General features: G+C 37.3%; 1 protein-coding gene across 8 annotated transcripts in view; it reads right to left on the reverse strand.

Annotated features, from left to right (window-relative positions):
- The window catches only part of Cep120 (centrosomal protein 120), a 64,399-nt gene that overhangs the window by 20,763 nt on the left and 24,295 nt on the right, over window positions 1-19,341 (reverse strand). For 5 of the 8 annotated variants that reach the window (XM_033766365.1, XM_033766363.1, XM_033766358.1 and 2 more), the window contains 9 exons: window positions 18,768-18,984; window positions 17,585-17,762; window positions 13,595-13,744; window positions 12,685-12,867; window positions 10,121-10,223; window positions 9,879-10,031; window positions 9,267-9,356; window positions 5,937-6,029; window positions 4,475-4,690 (listed from right to left, as the gene is read on the reverse strand). In XM_033766365.1, coding sequence (XP_033622256.1) covers window positions 4,475-4,690; window positions 5,937-6,029; window positions 9,267-9,356; window positions 9,879-10,031; window positions 10,121-10,223; window positions 12,685-12,867; window positions 13,595-13,744; window positions 17,585-17,762; window positions 18,768-18,984 — 1,383 coding nt within the window. The remainder of the gene's footprint in view (window positions 1-4,474; window positions 4,691-5,936; window positions 6,030-9,266; window positions 9,357-9,878; window positions 10,032-10,120; window positions 10,224-12,684; window positions 12,868-13,594; window positions 13,745-17,584; window positions 17,763-18,767; window positions 18,985-19,341) is intronic. The other 3 variants (XM_033766370.1, XM_033766355.1, XM_033766368.1) reach the window with 3 other exon arrangements.

Raw genomic sequence — 19,341 nt, forward strand, 5'->3', positions numbered from 1 at the left:
TCTACTTAAACAGTTGTATATATAATACATATAGCTTGGAATAATGGCATAAGAGTTCCTATACATAAAATTGTGAAATGTTGCTATGGTTTACATCTCAAATGTCCTCTAAAAGCCGAGGATTTAGCTCAGTGGTTCTGCCGCCTGCCTTGCAAGCACAAGGAGCCGAGTTCGATCCCTGGTACCAAAAATAAAAGCATAAATAAAGTCCTTTCATATGTTCGGAGGGTGGCTGGAGCACGGGGAGGCTATGCTCAGTGGTGGACGCACCTACTGATGAGTCAGCAGCTGAATGTATCACTTGAAGACGGGCCCTGGCTGAAGATGGCTCACGTGACTCGGAAGGTTGCATTCTTGTCCCGGTACCTCCGCTCTCTCACTCTGCTTTCTGGCAATCAGGTGTGAGCAGCTTTGCTCTGCCAGGCCCTTTTCCCACATTGTATCTGCCGTGGAGCAGCCCTCCCATGGACTGAAGCCTCTGAAACTATGAGCCAAACGAACTTCTCCTTCTAGCTGTAGGCTTCGTGTATTTTGTCCCAGGGATGTGAAAGAAATACAGAAATTGGCAACAGAGAAGTGAGGTTGCTGCTGTGAGTATGTCTTGACCATATGGTTGAAGGGCCTTGGATTTAGCTCACTCACTGGTTTTGAGGCCTGCCTTGCAAGCGCAAGGTGCCGTATTAGATCCCAGGTAGCAAAAAAAAAAAAGGATATGGTTCAAAAGCTTTTGGAACTCATTTGTGGAAAGTTTAGCAAGGTTTGGAGTTAACAGCTAGAGATTTAGAATGCTTAAGCCAAGCCTGACTACTGGGTAATTCTGGTTGCAGCTTGGAAAACCAGCATGCTAACAGGAATATGAACAATAAAGGCCATGTTTAGGAGGTTTCAGCTGGGAATAAGGACTCCTTTGACAGTTAAAACTAGAAGTCACATATGTTACACAATGACAGAAAATTTGTCTTCATTTTGACTATGTCCTGAGACTAGGAGACTGAGATTAAGGGTGGTAGACTAACTGATCTAGTGGGTAAAATCTATAAGAGCAAACCAATGTTCAGGCTGTGGCATGGGTACTGCTGGCTGCTTTTAGTCAGGTCTATAGTGAATCAGGAGGTGAAAATTTGTCTTCATTTTGACTATGTCCTGAGACTAGGAGACTGAGATTAAGGGTGGTAGACTAACTGATCTAGTGGGTAAAATCTATAAGAGCAAACCAATGTTCAGGCTGTGGCATGGGTACTGCTGGCTGCTTTTAGTCAGGTCTATAGTGAAAATCAGGAGGAAAAAAAAAAAAAAAATCAACAGTTGAACGATTTGATAAATTTGCAGCTTGGCCAGAAAAGAAGCATCTGCAAAGTTGAAGCCTTGGAAAATATGGTGCAGAAAAGATTACTATTAAAAAGAAGCCAAGTACTTTGCAGTGGGACAATAGGAAAGATGGCTTGAAGTCTATCTTAGGAATCATCAAGACCCCACCTATCACAGGCTCAAGGGTGCAAAAGCTAAAGACTGCATTAAGAGAGGCCCAGGGAGTTTAGATCATTTGGTGCCACTTGTAAAAGTGTTTCCCAGGGTTCAGCCTGCCATCCATGCAATCAAAGGCCACTGCAGCCACAGTCCAAAGAGGGCAGACCTTGGCATCATCCACGTGCTGTTAGTTTTTTAAGTATGCAAAATATAAGTTATGGGGTCACAGAGGCTTCCACCAAGATTTCAGAAGGAGGCCTGGGAAGCTTAACAGCATTTAAGTGGGCAGCAATTTTGAAGGTGAAACCAAAACTGCATTCCCAGCAAATTGGATGTGCCAGGAACATACAATATTTGCTAAGGAAAGCTTTTGGCAGTGAGGCCAGGGCCAGCCTGGGAGATAAGCCATGGGGTTGCTACTGGCCGTGCTGTGGGGGGGAGCAACCAAGCCCTTTAGAGGTTGTATCTCACCACAACCTGCTCTGGGTACTGGACACATAGCTACAGGACTCAAAATTTAGCTTGCTGGGTTTTGGTCCGATTCTTTGCTATCCTCCCATTTCTACCTTTGGGAATGGGAACATTTACCATGTATGGTGGAAGTGTTTAACTTTCTCTTTGATTTCTTACCAGGGCTCACAGTTGAATTTGCCTTCAGATAGAGACTTTGGGCTTGGACTGTTGAGGATGCTGACATCTCAGAGATGGACTAAAATGCATTTTGCACACCAAGAAGGACGTCAGCCTTTTGAGGGCCAAGGGCAGAATGTTGCACTTTATATCTAAAATTTCCTCCCAATGTCTCATGTGTTTGGAAGGTGACTAGACTGTGGGGGTGCTATACTCTCATGGGAGTCTTAGGAGGTAGCGCCTGGCTGGAGACAGGTCACTGTGGGTGTGACCTGGATGTGTGTATTCTTGCCCCAGCTCTCTCTCAGTTTCCTGACTGCCATACTCTTTTATCATGCAGTCCCCATCTTGGAGAGTGCCAACCATGAACTGAAGCAACTGAACACACTGACAGTGCAGGCCAAAATAAACTGACCTCTCTTCCTTTAAGTTGTGAGTCCTGGCATTTTATCCCACAGACAGGAAATCTGAAAATTACAAATCTGTTTGTTCGTTTGTTTGTTTGTTTTTGGTACTGGGGATTGAACTCAGGTCCTTGTGCTTGCAAGGCAGGCCACCGAACCGCTGAGATAAATCCCTCGCCCTGAAAATTACAAATCTGTATAGACACAGACTTAGCAATCTGGCATCCTGGAAATTTCTTGCTTCCCAGTTGGTCTTAGAACACTGGTGAAAAATTAGCGGTATGTCCTCAGTAATTTTTTAAAAACTACCAGTTCATCCTACCAATACTCCTCTTACAAAACTTTTAGCTAATTATACTAGTATGGTATAGGGTGTAGATGAGTATCTCTGGTGATTCTAATACACGTTAAAAGCCTTTATTCTAGATGGCTAGATATTCCTGATAAGTAGAAGAGAAGAATTACCAGTGACTATCATGACAGCTACCCACTTCTACAACTTCTTAGTATTTTAAATGAGAACCCACAGTGACAATCAAATTTATCTTTAAAGCCATGTACATAATGTGAGTGTTACTGACCCTGAGCCACTGTAGAAGTTGTTCATGACAGTAAGTACCGAGGCATTATCATTACATTTAATCTACACTGAAAGTTTTCAAGAAAGATAAGCTTAATTTTTAACAGCTTAATTTTTCCCCCTGCAAATATTTACTGAATCTTTATCACTGTTGACAACTGGCTTGGGCTCCAGGATTATGGCTGTAAACCAAAATGGTGTTTATGGAGCAAACAATCTGACACTGATTAAATTATCATGCTAATGAAATTAAAAACTGATAGAGCCTAGAGAAGAAGAGTAAGAAAGTAATTACCCCATGAGAATATATAACAAACAAACTTGACTTAAACTTGTGCGTAGGGGTCAGGAAAGATTTCTTGGGGTAAATGATGCTTTAGCTGAAAACAAAGCTGACAGAGTTGAAAGGGCCCAGAAAAACAGCACACGTGAAGACCGTGAGGGGAAGTGGCCGTGGCATGTTAGAGGTGCTGACAGGAGAGCAATGCAGCTGGAGAGTACACAGCAGGTACGGCAGAGTGGGAGAGAAGTTAAAGAGACAGGCTGGATTCAAATCATATACAGGATTGCGGGCAGTAAGGACACAACACAATGTGTTAAAGAGGAGGATATCATAGTTCCAAAATTTCAAAAGTACTCTGGCTGCAACATGAGATTAGAAGGGCCCTCCCCTGAAATTACAAACACAGAAAAACTGGGTATGGATTAGAAAAACACCTTGGGTCTAAAATGTCTTTAAGACATCTTTAAGCAATCTTGTCTATGGAACTACAGGCAAAACAAAGGTCTTAAATATAAATGTGAAAATCTCCGATACACAGATTATCTCTGAATGGCATGGACATAGAAAAGATTATTTAGTGGAAAGTAAGTTCTGAGCTTGAAGGAAGGGTGGCTAGAAAGATGGCAGAAAACAAGAAGAGTGATGGCACAGAAGTTAAGACTATACAAAAACAAAAACAATAATGTTGACAGTGTGAATAAATTTCAGTAAGCTGAGAAATGAAAACGCTCACTGAACTTGGTGCCTCAGCCGTTGGTGGAGTCTAACCAACGGCTGACTGGAGCAGGACACACAGAAAGCAGAGTGCGGTGGGTTAAGAGGTGACTACGAGGTGAAGAAATGGACAATTCTCTCAAGCAGTGTAGTTCTTTGCTGAATTTGGTCCAGTGTTACATAAACATCTATATGTGCTAAAAGGAGATTTATCAGAAAAACATTTTACATTGTAAGTCACCTGAAATAATTCCTTCACATAGTGATACAGGAGAGGAAATTATTCTACCACAGCCTTAGCTTTAGCACAGAAAAAGAAGACCCAACTTAAAAGTAAATTTGAATCTCAATGCAATAAATATGATAAATAATCCAAATCACAGTGAATGTCATCACCTTTTCATGACCCTTGTAGAATGAAATAGGCTGTAAGAATAATAAGATGACAACCTGCTGCTGAAGTCGGTGTTTGTCTTCTTGCAGCTGCTTGATCTTTAACCTCTCCAGCTCCACTTGGTGAATGCAGTCTTCTCTGACCCGACGGACAGAGTCCTGAAGCTCCTTCAGGTTCTGTTCACGTTCTGATTGCAATTCCTTTTTCTCTCTTTGAAGCTTAAAACAAAAGCATCTTTAAGACTCTGGCTTATCACTAGCTGCATTATACTGCTGAGCAGTGTCGTATTCTTATTTTCTAACAAATATTCAGAATATTTTTACATTCTTTTTAATTATTGTAATTTAAGTAACTGATTCTATAGTTTTCAATTGTCACTTCAGAAGAATATAAAAATCTGGGCCAGGGATTTAGCTCAATGCCTCGCAAACACAAGGACCCAAGTTTGATTCCCGGTACCAAAAAAATAAAAAATAAAAATCCATGTATAACTGGTATAAATTCAGTTGAAAACACCCTAATCATTTAAATTTCTCATTTAAATACAGTCCTTTTTATTGTAAAAGCAAATACACCTGAGTTTCTTTTCGGGGTTTTTTTTTTTTTTTTTGGTACTGGAGATCGAACTCAGGACCTTGCACTTTCAAGGTAGGCACAATGCCACTGAGCTAAATCCCCAGCCCCCAAGTTTTTTAGTTTCTTTTCTTCTGTTAGAGACTTCTGATGGGCCAGGGATTTAGCTCAGCGGTTCAGTGGCCTGCCTTGCAAGCGCAAGGACCTGAGTTCGATCCCCAGCACCAAAAAAAAAAAAGAGACTTCTGATTATCTGCCTAATCACTTAGCAGACATATTTAGGTTTAAACATCCAAATCATTTAGAAATCCGAGAAACTGTAATAATAAGGTTAGGGTGATCCACAGGAAATTTTCAGAAACATTGTGGTTAGACAAGTGACATATACATTTTAAAATTGTAGTTATTTAAAAATGAACATTATGGAAAGATTTTAAGGGAGCATTTAGTTAAGACCTGTTAAAATGTTAAGTAGGCATAATACTAACATAAGGCATCATACTTTCTTGTGATCTTTAAGAGGCAAGAAATGGAGAAATTCTCTTTTCTCTGAAAAAAAAACTAGGATTGTATGCCCATGTATTTATGTTCTATTTTCTCTAGACAGTGCAACAAACTATTCTCTGTATATAATGGGAAAGTGAACTAAAAACTTCCACTATTATAAGTCAGCCAAAGTTAGCTAAATGAGTTAACTATTTCAAATAATAAACACTTTTCCATCTCCCCCGGCATAGGAAACATGCCTTATCTAGCTAAACAGCAGACTTCTCCACCGTGTTTGAAAAATAATTCCATGGAATATGCTGTATTAAGGAAGAAACAAAAATAAGTAAATTGTACAAACTTTACAGATTCTGTGTAATAAGGATTCGACAGGTAGTGAGGCACCTCTGATTCTGCACCGGCGAGCTGCTGCTCTCGCTTCTCTAAGTCGATTAGGGTTCGTTGGAGTTTTCCTTCCAGAATACTGTACTCAGCCACCTACACATAATAAAAAAGGTGTTTTACATTCTCCTCATATTAAAAATAAACAACTTTAAAATACACATTTCACTGAGACAGGATCTGAGAATAGGAAAGGGTCAATTTACATGCACCAATTTAAAGCAGAATTCTTACTGTTCCTTTACAGAGATGACTATCATGCTTCTACTTGGACATCTCTTAGTGTATTTAGTTTCCCAAGGAAACCCATTCTCCTACTGGGCAATCAGAATGATAGCAAAATCTTGTGTCAAATTGAAACTTCGATCTTTAAAATCTTCCAGTAGCTCTCTGAGCCTCTCAGTCACTTATACTCTCATCTTAGAACTGATCCAGTTGCTAGATAAACGAGTCAGCTACAAATCAATTCTTGTTATGACTTTTGTGTGTTCCCTTCAAAGCCTCATGTGGTCACACGTGGGGCTTTTTAGAGGTGGCTGGGTCTAGAGTGGGTGATGCTGGGATTAAGAGTGTGTGAATATTAAATTAGTTCAATGACTGTCTATGGACAATGAGAAGGCCCATCCTGGTTGTGGATGCTACTTGCCCCAAGGGCTTGTAGTCTAGATAGAATGTAAAAGACAGAAAGAGAGCTTATGCTATTGCGTGTTGCTTGCTGTATTCTGCCTGCCATGAACTGTTTTCCCTCTGAGATGCCCCTCTGCCATAACACACTGCCTTGGTGCCAGTCAACTATGAACCGAAACCTCAATACACTGTGAGCCAAATAAACTTTTCCTCCTTTAAGTCAGGTATTTTGTCTCAGCAATGAGAAAAAGTAACTAAGATAGTTCTATTATTTCTGATCTGATGTTTTACCATACTCAAGTAATTGGGTTTCTGATTGAACTTCTAGTCTACTACTTCAATTTCTTTAGGCCTAAAGTCTCTCTTTAAGGACAGGAGCCCTATTCAGGATAAGAAGCCTACCTGTTCAGTCTATGCAGGATGCAGGACTTACTTGGTTTTCTATCTTTCCATTTACACTAATATTATTTTACTAGGACTTTCACAACCATTTTTTTTTTCTTTTGCCTTCAGCCCCAAGTAGTCTCCAGGTCCCAGATCCCCATCTTGATCTTTTCCTTCATACTGCCTCAAGATCCCTAGTTTAATGCTCCTTAGAAACTGACACTTTAATCTTATTTCTGGCCTGGGACAGAGAAAATATATACTCCCATATCTGAAACTGGTGATGACTGTCACACCTCTTCCTGTTTCTCCTTCAAGATGAACACACTGCAGTCAAATTCATACATTATGATTTCCATATTCTCTAATTTCTTTAATTTAGGATCTAAGTATTTCAGTAAATTCTTTAAAAAATGATGCCCAGATGTGATCTCACAAGTTTGAGACAAAAGACTGTGTACTGCCGAAGTCTAGGATAACCCATGTCTAATAATTAATAATAATTAATTCTTACTAGGACATTGGCCTCAGTGGTCTGTGTCCTAGTTTCCACTCCCACTTCATCTGTCAATGCATTCCAACCACATTGGCCTCCTTGTGATTCCTCAAAACGTGCTAAGCTACCTCTTTGGGATCTATGGAACATCTTCCTTCAGAGAAACTTTTTATATCTGCTCAGAAAATTCTATAATGGTACATAATTCTACAAGTCTAGATGCACAAGAGAAATTTAACTCATCACCAACAATGCCTTAGGGCAAGAAGGCTTCATTCTCTCAGGCAGCCCTGACTGGAAAAGCCTACACCGGATCTAGTCAAGACTCCTCCAAATGGAATATATGGTCATTCAGCCCCTCACCTGTCAACCTGGCCTACCCTATTTTTTGAGGCACTCCTGTCCTTCCCTCCTCCCCAATCAAACCACAATTTTCTTAATGGAGGGCTTATTTCAAACCTCTGTCTTCATTAAAGGGACTTTCTCTCTTTGAAATACTCTTTGGATTTACCTGGTGATAGCTACTAAGTTTCCCTCAAGTAAAAACATGATCTTATCTATGAAACACTTCTTCATGTCCCTTACTTAGCCGTCCTTTGTGGATACATGACACTATCTTTGGCTTTTTGACAGGCAGTCACAATTAGGCCAGAGTAAACATGATCTCAACTGACTCAGAAGACTCTGCAGGGGAAGCAGGTTAAATACTCTTTCAGGTAAATTTTCAAAGTATTAAAGAAGTTAATACAATGTTTCAAAAAGCTTAAGTTGAAAAAACTAAAAATAAGGCCAGACATTTAGCTCAGTAGTTCTGCCTGCATCACACAAGCCCAAGGTCCCGAGTTTGATTTACAGTACCAAAAAGCATCAACAAAAACAACCTAAAACTAAAAACAACAGAAATATAAATATATTCCATTATAGTCATATAAATATGAATACATACATACTACAGTGAGACTCTCAGAGAGTTTGGGTTTAAAAGATTTCATCATACTAAAAAAAAACTACTTGTTTTTTCCTTTTGACTTGATATCTTAAAGACCAATCAATATGTTAGCACATCCTAGTTCACGATATTCTTTCAAAATGGGGCATTTAATGACAAATGAAGTATTTGGCCTCAAAATGCAAACAGGGTGGAAGAAAATGGCAAATTCAAATCTATGTTTTTCAATGACTAATTCAAATAAATGGCTCAACTACTTATCAGGCAATCGTCATGATCTGTGTACAGGCTGGAGTTGCAGCAGATCATCAACACAAGCTAAAATGGTGGAATACATGGAAATCAACTAACGTTCTAAACTTGCACATTAGAAATTTCATTGTTAGGCTTGTTGCAGTCAATACAAGTACTGCATAAGTGAACAAATATTTAACTTTTGCTTTCTAGAGTAAGATTAGATTACCTGGTTTCACATTATCAGTTTTAAAGGTGCAATTTACTTCATGATTTGATTCTAAAAATGTCTCAAAAGCTTTTGAGGTTTTTAATTACTGATAGGCTATAATTTTCATAGATACTTAATATGTGCTTTTTCTTTCTCACAAAGAGGTAAGCTTTTTCTCTACAATATTCATTTTTTAAAATTAATGTATTTTTGAATTGGTAATATATGTGCATATTTCAAAACTCAAAAAATACACTAATTTCACCTTGCAGTGAAAAGCCTTTCTCTTGCCCTGACCTGTCCTTTCATTTCCTCCATGGCAACACACACCCACTATAATGAGTTTATTCCTTCTGGACATTTTCTTTAATAGAGAACAAGACATCAGCACTGATACGCTTCCCCGCTTCCTTAGATGTCCCAAGGTGTTACCTTCTTCTTCACTAGTGACTCTCTCTCCCTGTCCCTCTTTCTCCATTCCTCTGCCAGAGCTTGCATGTGAGCCAGTTCTTTCTGCTTTAGCTACAAAAGCAAGAAAAAGTCACTGTCAACACACTCCGCATACTTCCAGGAAACACAACACTTATTTCCAGTTAAGGAACTAATACTGATCACTAATATTTTTTTCAGGCATTCTATTTTATTCTTTTAAAAATGGAGCCTGCTTGAGGAAAGTACCACATGAGTGTAATTTGGGAGAATATAAAGCTAAGGGTAAATTCTGTTTTCTAGTCTCTTGCTTGGAGACTGACGATGCCGGGTTCTGCGAGGGTATAATGAATGATAACCTGAAATTAAAAGAATGACCTTCACTCTTAATTCTGCCCAATAATAATGGGAAATATTTAGAGAGATCCTTCTGAGAGGCATTAACCAAATCGTCTTATTTCAAGTAATTTTTATTCTCAATTTTTCTTTGTGAGTAGGGCATTACTGTCATTCAAAGAAACTAGACAGGAACATGGAAAGAAAATCCAGCCATAGAGAAGGAAATATATACTAAGAAAACAAAATAGACTTTTAAAGTAAAATTTAAAAAGTAACCTGATTTTCAAAAATGTCTTCTTGCACTTCCTTCCACATTTCCAGCTCAAGTGCTGCTTTGTACTCTAGCGTTTCACGAGGCTCTGTTTGGATCTCTGAGGGACAAGGTGCTGGAGGAAGAGAAGACAGCTTCTGCTGCCCAGCAGGTAAACCCTAACACATGAATGGAAAAGTACATTTAAAACACACCACATTCATACAATAGGTTTCCTTAAAGGAATAACTGGATAACATTTGATTACCTTTACCTGAGATGAATCAGAGACAAAAATCTCACGCATTTTTACTAGTCCATAATCTTCTAGAGTCACTGTGTAGGAAAGATCTACTATCCTGTTATTTGACCTACAAACGAAATAAGAAGTATCTTCAAATTCACAGAAACATTTTTATAACATCTTTTCTTTTACTTCCTCTGTGCTGTAGTGTTGAGGAGTATGCAACATTTCTTGCAACTGATAGGCCATGGTGGCACACGCCTGTAATCCCAGCATTTGGGGGTGGGGCTGAGGCAGGAGGTTTTCTGTGAGTTCGAGACCAGCTTGGGCTACATAGTGAGTTCCAGGTCAGTCTTGACTACATAGTGAGATGCTGTCTTAAAAAACCAAAAAACAAACAAACAAACAAAAACCACCATTTCTTGCACCTGATACTTGCTGCTGAAATTACAGTAGCTCTGTAGGGTTCAAAACTTCCATATTACACAATTTTACTTACTCACAAATACCCTGATAAATGCATAATCTATATTTACTACATAATACCTAAGCAGTTGCATATTTTTTAAAATTAAAATTATAAAAGATGAAATTAAAACTCTTCCTTCCCACATGTAATATCGCTAATACTGAGTTTCGTCCCGTCTCCCTGTCTCACTCACATGTAGACACACATACTAGCAGACACAGAGCTTTTTGTCTTTTTCCATTTTATATCAGAAGCATTTTCTCATAAAAAATTAAAAATGTGGATGCACACACATGCACACGTTTATGTGTTTTCTTTAATGGAGGAGATCTAACTCAGGACCTCACACATGCTAGGAAAGCACTCTACCACTGAGCTTGACCTCCAACTTCAAAATATGTTTTTTCACTGCCTATGAAATTATATTAATGAACTTATGCATTAAAATACACTTAACAGTTCTCTACTTTTGATCACATAGGTTATTCTAATAGGTTTTTTTGGTGTACTTTTACGGTAAGTATTGTCTCCAAGTATCTCCTAGAAGATACTTACATATTATTTTGACCATACCAAGCACATAGCATAGAACTATGTGTAGTATTTATCATCAAATAATAAAATCAAGACAAAACACTGGAGGAACATAAATTCTCAGCAACTAAAACAACTTTTTTAAAATCAAGTAATTTCAGTCAAGCAAAACTTTAATAAATGGATCTCATACAATTAGATTTCTTAATTCACAAACTTTTACATTGTATTCTCCTACTCACACAAATTCTGGAAGAAATGAATAAAGTAAAATGAAGCACTACTATATACAAAAAAACATCCTGAGTATGTCTGATGTTGTTATGCAGATAAATCTCCTTCAATGTCTCTACTTACAAAGTAGGGCAATACAAATAATATTTATAACAGGCAGCATTTAAAAAACTTCAATTAATGATCTGATTATATTCTATTTATGATGACAGAAATTAATGGTGATTTTTAAGGGACTTTTTAGTAAGAGGAGACAAAACAGAAAAAACTCTGTTAACCAAATGTTTGATTACCCAAGATAGCTGTTTCCATATCTTGCAAATGAATAAAATTTTAAAAAAATCTTTCAGTCTCTGCAAGTAGCTATGGATGGAGAAGACTAAGAAAAGAAATTCCAAAAAAAAAAAGAAATTCCAGTAAAACATTTAGATCTAAGTCTTTTATTGAACCTTATTTTAACATTCTTGCTATGTTTCAAAAACAGACAAGTGACAATGTTAAACTGAATTTGAAATTTTATTAAATTTAAAATGACAATATGTTGACTAAAATATATGAAAATTTCAAGTTTTTCATTGTGGAAAAAATATTTTTTATGTGTGGAATTGGGGACTGAACCAGGGCTGGGTGTATGCTAAGCAAATACACTATAATTAAGCCTCACACCCTTCCAACCACTTACTTACTTACTTACTTACTTACTTATTTATTTATTTATTTATTTATTTATTTGCAGTTCTGGAGATCAAATCTGGGCCTTATACATACTAGACAAACACTTTACCACAGAGCTACTCCCTAGCCCTCAATAATTTATATTAGTTTAAAACCTGCCTCTGGATGGGAATATAGCCCAGTGACAGGGTGCTCACCTAGTAGACTAAAGGCCCTGGGTTTGAACCCTGGCACCAAAAAAGAAATAAAATAGAAATTAAAAGCTGCTTCTACTGACATTTGTAACATTCTCAGACTTTAGATTTCAGACATGCATTAAAATACTCTTCAAGGGGAAAAAGTCAGAGCTGTCTCAATGCAAAATAATGTAAAATGACATTATTAATCTAACTTTAAAAGAAGAACATAAAGCAGATCCTAAAATTTAAAACCGTCAGGCTAAGGAGAGAAACTACTTTGTAAGAATTACTGTAGCAAAGACTCTTTACTTCTGTGAAGTAAAATGGGTACCAGAAAGTTAAGGAGTAACCTGGAATATAGAGCTCATAGGTCAAAGAAAAAAAAAATCAGCAAAAAGAGGATCTGGTAGGATCAGGCTGTGAGGTTGTGGCTCTTTAACTGGAATCATTCCATGAATAAAAGGCAAAGTCAAAACAAACTCTGTGAAGTGCATTACCCTTGTGCTGCTATAACAGGCACACTCTCACTGTAAGTCTGACGCCAACACTGTTCACCGTTAGAGCCTAAAAAGCGAGTTTTTTCTGAAGACAAGATGTTAGAGAGCTGGATTCTTGAGATCCCGAGAAGTAAATCTTTACTCATTTTGTCCTTATGCCATAATTCAACCAGCAAAGGTATCCTAAGAAAAAGAGAAACGTGTTCTTATTTATGAACTTTGAATCAAAGTCTTTACTTGCCTAAAGTTTGAGTACCCTTAATGGAGTCAAAGACATTTTTGTTACCTGCAGAGTCATTACGTAAAGGCTTAATTCAACTGGTGAGAAATATGAAGTACTGTTAGGTTTTCTACACCTCTCTCTAGGTAATACAGAAAATTCTTAAAATAACACTATCCCCACAAATGGTCAGATTATTTGTAGCAAAACTTCATTCTTCTTTCCAATATTGGGATTGAGATGCTATGAGAAAGTAAAAGATCGCAGAGATCTTTTACTCAGAATCTATTTCAGATGGCCAGATTAACATCTCCAATATACAAATGAAAAAAGAGGATCAAGTAACTCACTACAGCCATCAGTGCATCAGTCATTAAATGACAAATTCTTATTTATCTCTTTACATTCAAAAAGGCAAGACCTCCTTGCAAAGCTCTCTCATTACTCAGATTATCTTACCAAAGTTCAAATATCTAAAGTCAAAAATGAATAAGGAAAATCAGAAAAAACTTTAGTGATAAACCACATATACCTGTAGTAAAAGCACAAATAACACAGACATCATAAATTTGTCTCTTGATTCTCAAATGTATAAACCTCTGTGGAGTTAAACTACATAAATCCCTTCTTTTAGTAAGACACAAACTTCTAATAACTAAGAAATGAAAATACACACAGTGTATACACAACCTTAGGAAGGTATCTTGCAGCTGATGAGGCAGAGTTGCAAAATCAAATGCACAATAAGACTGGGGGAGAAAAACTTCCATGTTTTTCCGAATTTCCACCGGAGGATTGGTCATAATAGGAGCTGCACTTCCAAAAAATGGATACGAATACCTAGAATTTAAAAAATACATAGTCTTACAATGTAGTCTACAATGAGACTCATAGTCTGGTTTCATTCTATATTTTATAAGAACATATAGAAATCTAAAATTTAAACAGTATTAATACAAATGCTGTTCCTAAAAAAAAAAATCCTGTGCATTTACCCAATTTCTATACACCCACCAAGTCAAGTCCTCTCAGAGAGAGTTCATGTCCTAGGACTTCAACCTCTACCATGGCTACCAGATCCAGTGACTGCAATAACAGACTGACATAAGGCCTGCACGTTAAACTTGTTCACAAAACAGTCTTATCTCACAAAATTTGTAACACAATTTACAAATCACTTTCATACCAATTCAGAGCACCATAATCAAAAATTTACCAAGCTGAGAATAAATGGCTAGTAATTTTTCAAAAGTGCCTTAAATGAGGGGCAAGGATTTAGCTGAGTTCGATGCCTGGTACCAAAAAAAAAGATCAAATCGATCAAAGACAGACCCAGCAACTAGTGAATTCTATGTAGTGTTAAATGGGTTGCAACTATTTATCTCTTGTTTAGATATTATTTCCCTTTACCAGATGAACTACTACCCTCCCTTATATATTACTAACTTGTGAATCTGTCCTCCTCAGTAAGTTGAGCCGCCTATGGAGCTTATGTATCTTTAATGGCAGCCACTGCTGGAATAATGTAGGCACTTTTAATGATTACACAAATGGTTCTGATGGCAAGAAGTAAACACAAAAATTTAGATTCGTGTTTTCTACGTAAGCTTAATTATACCTTCTAATCTTATATTCTGCCTGTGTCTGTGCTCCTGGCCAACATCCATACGGAGACCAGACTCCCTAGCAGAAGAGAGACAAGGGATGAAAGGGGAAAAGACAAACCAGAGCAAGTAACACAAAAAACAAATACTTTGAGAAAAATTATGTCTGAGGGAGAAAATAGTCTTCAACTTCCAAATAAAAACATTTTTATAATAAGCCAGCATTTAACTGTAAACCATAGAACTTAAGCTGAGACAGGACTTTGATTCTGTGAATTCAGGTTCTTTCTTAGTGTTAGGTCCCTCTGATTCTACTCATAACAAAGAATAGAGGATTTGAAAACAAGGAAGAAGCAAATAATTGAAAACTCAGATGCAAAGATGAGTTGACTTACCACATTAAAAGTGGGTATGCCTCAAATAACAGCAGGAAACAATGTGTAGCTAAGGAGACCCACAGGAGTACCACTTCAAAAGGACAAAAATTTTCTCACTTTAAGCATCACAATCCCAGATTTCATGTTTAAAAGAACTACAGTGACAGAAATAGCTTGGTACGGGCACAAAAACAGGCATGTGGATCACTGAAACAAAACAGACAAAGCAGGAACAACCCCAGGAACATTCAACTATTTGATCTTTGACACAGGGGCCAAAAATATACACTGAAGAAAAATAGCCTCTTTAAAAACTGGTGCTGGGAAAACTGGCTGTCCACATGCAGAAGACTGAATTTAGACCCATATATCTTGCTATGTACTAAACTAAAACAAAAAAGGATCAAAGACACACATACTAAAACAGAAACAATCTGTTACAAGATAAAGCAGGTAAAACTCTTAAAGACACAGGCATAGGTGAGAACTTTCTGAAAAGAACCCCAACTGCACAAGAAGTATCATCAAGAATTAACATACAGGATTATACAAAATTAAAAAGCTCCCGCCAGGGATTTAGCTCAGTGGTTCCATCACCTGCCTTGCAAGCTCAAGGACCTGAGTTCAATCCCTGGTACCAAAAAAAAAAAAAAAGCTCCAAATAGCAAAGAAAACTACCAAGAGTGAAGAGGCAACCTACAGAACAGGAAAAAAACAAAAAGACAACAACAACAAAAAATCCTGCTAGCTATTCCTCAGACAGAGGACTAATATCTAGCATTTATACAGAAATTTTAAAAAATTAGACTCCCCCAAACAAAAGACCCAATCAAGAAATAGGCAAATGAAGTGATAAGAAACTTCTCACAAGAGGTATAAATGGCTAGTAAACACATGAAAAAATATTCAACATCTTTGGCTACTAGGGAAATGCAAATTAAAACAATACTTAAAATACATACCACCTTACTCCAGGAAGAATTGCTATCACCAAGAAATCAAATAATAACAAGTGCTTACTAGGCCGCAGGGATAAAGGAGCCCTCATTGTTGGTGGGGAAGTAAACTAGTACAATCATTACAGAAATTCATAAAAAGATTGCTCAAAGAGCTAAAACTAGAAATTTCTTTCAACCCAGCTATTCCCCTTCTAGGTATCTTCCTGAAAGAGTTACACACATCACAGTACAGTGATATGCGCATACCCATACTTAGAGCAGCAAAATTTATACTAGCTAAATCTTGGAAGCAGGCTGTATGCCCATCAACAGATGATGCATAAAGAAACTGCAATCTTTATACACAATGGGTACTACTCTGTCATAAAGAAGGATGAACTTGTAAAAAATCTGATGCACCTTGAGACCATAATGTAAGTGAAATAAATTAGACATATGTGCTTAAATATTACATGGTTTCTCTTACATGAGAAATCCAAAGTATAAATAAATGAAGGGCAAAATAAAAATTAATAGAAAAAGGGAGACAGATCTTTTATAAAAGGGAAGGGGACAAAGAGATGGAAAGAAGGGGATGGAGGGCAGAGGGATGAAAAAAGAATGAAGATGTGTTGTGTCCACGTGCCAGCTGCTCATGGTAACTGTTATGCATCCAAGTCCTCCTCCTGACAAAAATAAAAAGGGGGTACCCTCTGTCTAGGACAGATTCTACTGTGCCAGCAATATTCTAATAAAAATAGCACCCTAGTTTTGAAAACAAAAGATTTTCTCACTTTAATCATAGAAGGACCAACAACTGGGCCGGGGATTTAGCTCAGTGGTTCTGGTGACTGCCTCGCTAGTGCAAGGAACTGAGTTCAATCCCTGGTACCAAAAAAAAAAAAGACAGACCAACAACTTGACTTCAAATGCAATGATTAAAAAATTTACGAGACAGGGCCAGGGATTTAGTTCAGTGGTTCTGGCTTCTGCTTCACAAGTGCAAGGACCCAAGTTTGATCCCGAGTACCAAAAAAAAAAAAAAAAAAAAAGTCAGACAGAAAAGCTAAATACTCCAAATACATTACTTTATTATATTTATTTTATATCTGTCATTAAAATGTAACATTATTAAAAGCAAACCACTGTGTAAAGCCACTTAAGTGGTGTGTGCCTGTGTGTGTGTGTGTGTGTGTGTGTGTGTGTGTGTGTGTGTGTGTAGTGTGTAGATAAATTTGTCTTTTGACAGACTGGGATCAAACTTGTAATTTTCCTGCCTCAGTCTCCAGGTGTGTCACCACCACACCTGGCCCATACATATTTATTTGTAATGAACACTAGACACATTCTATTCCAGCTCACTAAGCACAACTTTGAGATTCACAGCTTTAAAATGGAGATACCAGGAATACAACCTCCCACTATAATATAAGTTCATAGAAAAACTGGGTATTATGCACTACCATTATTCTAACTTATAGGATCTCTTTCTAGAAAAACAAAACAATGAAAACCTTTACAGTTCATGAGTCACTGTATTTAAATAGAAGCATCAACAAATTATTACAAATACCTACAATTACTACTCCAGAATAGAAAAGGCACTACCCAATGCCACTCTGGCTTAAATTCAAAGTCATCAGGACACAGCCTTACCCTTTCAGCTCACTGATTTAACAGAACTTATGTTTCTGGTGGCATTTTTCTCTCTGCAACTCCCTAACTAGAGGAAAGACATTTCCCCCCAAACAAAAATCACACCTTAATATACAGTTGATAGGAAAACTAAGTTCCAAGCCATGGAGACTCCTTAAATCTATTGAAAAGCAAAAGTGATGCGATGTTGCGGGAACAGCGATCTTCTGTGCTGAGGCTGTTTCTGAAGCATTGGACGTCGCAACTGGCTGGGCAAGTGAAACAGGTACAGAAGAACTAATGCCTAAAACAGACATGAATTTTTGAAAAACTGTTCAGGTAATTCAAAATTTTCATCTCATTAATCTTTATGCAAGGAATTTGACTTTTGTGTTACAAGTGTATGAGCTGAGGCTAAGTATCTTAGAAATGGCTTGCCCAGAATTACTAGCCTTTAACTCTTATCTAGAATTGTGTGAAGAGCAAGCTCACTCTCAACAAATACCGCAAAAACATGAAAACAAGTACAACTGAAAGAGCAGCATCTGACTGACATTTCTAGCCTTAGCCGTACACTACTGAGCATTTGGAGGGTTACACTCAGGATTTACTGCAGGGATAATTACATCACTATTTTGTACAAAGTAGTTGTCATTATTTTAGGTATGTAAGAAATAGTCCAACAAGAAGCTAAAACTTGAAAAGACAGAGATATTTAATGTAATATTTTTGCTGACCAGAAATGTTTAGTAAGTGGCCCAAGTACACATCAGGGACAATCCATTCTCGTTCCCAATTCCTAACTCGAATCCACCACTACTTACTTCTATTGTGCTACTGTTAACTAGAGACCCTTATGCAATATATGAAAAATGTTATAAAACCAGATACAGCCGGGGATTTAGCTCAGTGGTTCGGTGGCCTGCCTTGCAAGCGCAAGGACCCGAGTTCAATCCCTGGTACTCCCCCAAAAAAAAGTTTAAAAAAAAGATACAAAGTAATTACTATCAGTTTATCAGAAGAGGTAGCTAATAGCTCTTTCCTCTAAATGCCAGTGAGACTTTATTTAAGAGTTTAATAGTATAAAAATATATCTGAAAGAACTACATTCTTTAATTTCTTTCCTCAATTTAGTAAACTGTATTACAAAATTAGGGTACAATTACTTTAAATGGAAACATTTTATGTCACCACACCATTACTCATTTTTAAAAACTCCAATTTTTACTTAAAAACCCATGAAAGCCATTTTTTAACTGGATGGCTGCAACATCCAATACTAAAAAGATATGTGGAAAGAACATCTTACCCTTTACTTGTGCTTTTAAATCCTTATCATACTGCAAGCTTTCTACCTCACTTTCTGTGGCATCGTCTTTGGCTGGCGGTGTATGGCTGGGAGGTGCAGCTGGGGATAAGCTTGGTGATTTGGGACCAGTAAGTGTCTTCTCTTTTATGGGAGTTAAAACTCTCTTCTTTGAAAGCTCTGGCTCATGTCCATTCTGGGTCTTTAATTCAATTAAAGACTAAAAACAAATTTTAAATAAAGTATAATTTGCACAATACTTTTCTTCATAATAAACAAAACAGCTGGCTTTTAAAATATATATATGTGTGTGTGTGTGTGTGTGTGTGTGTGTGTGTGTGTGTGTGTATATATATATATATATATTTCCCAGTTTAAAATATATATATATCCTTTCCCAGTTTAAATATTCCTAGTCTATTTTACTTCACAATCTGCAAATTTTCTTACAGCATCTAGGACTAGAAAAAGGAAGATAAATAGGAAGGAAATATAACACCCAGAGCTGGGTAGCAAAATGTTTCCTAATGGGTAAGAAAGAATATTTGCAAAAGACAGGCACATGTGACCCTGGGAA

This window comes from Fukomys damarensis, unplaced genomic scaffold (assembly GCF_012274545.1).
Source record: "Fukomys damarensis isolate Sample0158 unplaced genomic scaffold, DMR_v1.0_HiC HiC_scaffold_3, whole genome shotgun sequence".
NCBI classification, from domain to species: Eukaryota; Metazoa; Chordata; class Mammalia; order Rodentia; family Bathyergidae; genus Fukomys; species Fukomys damarensis.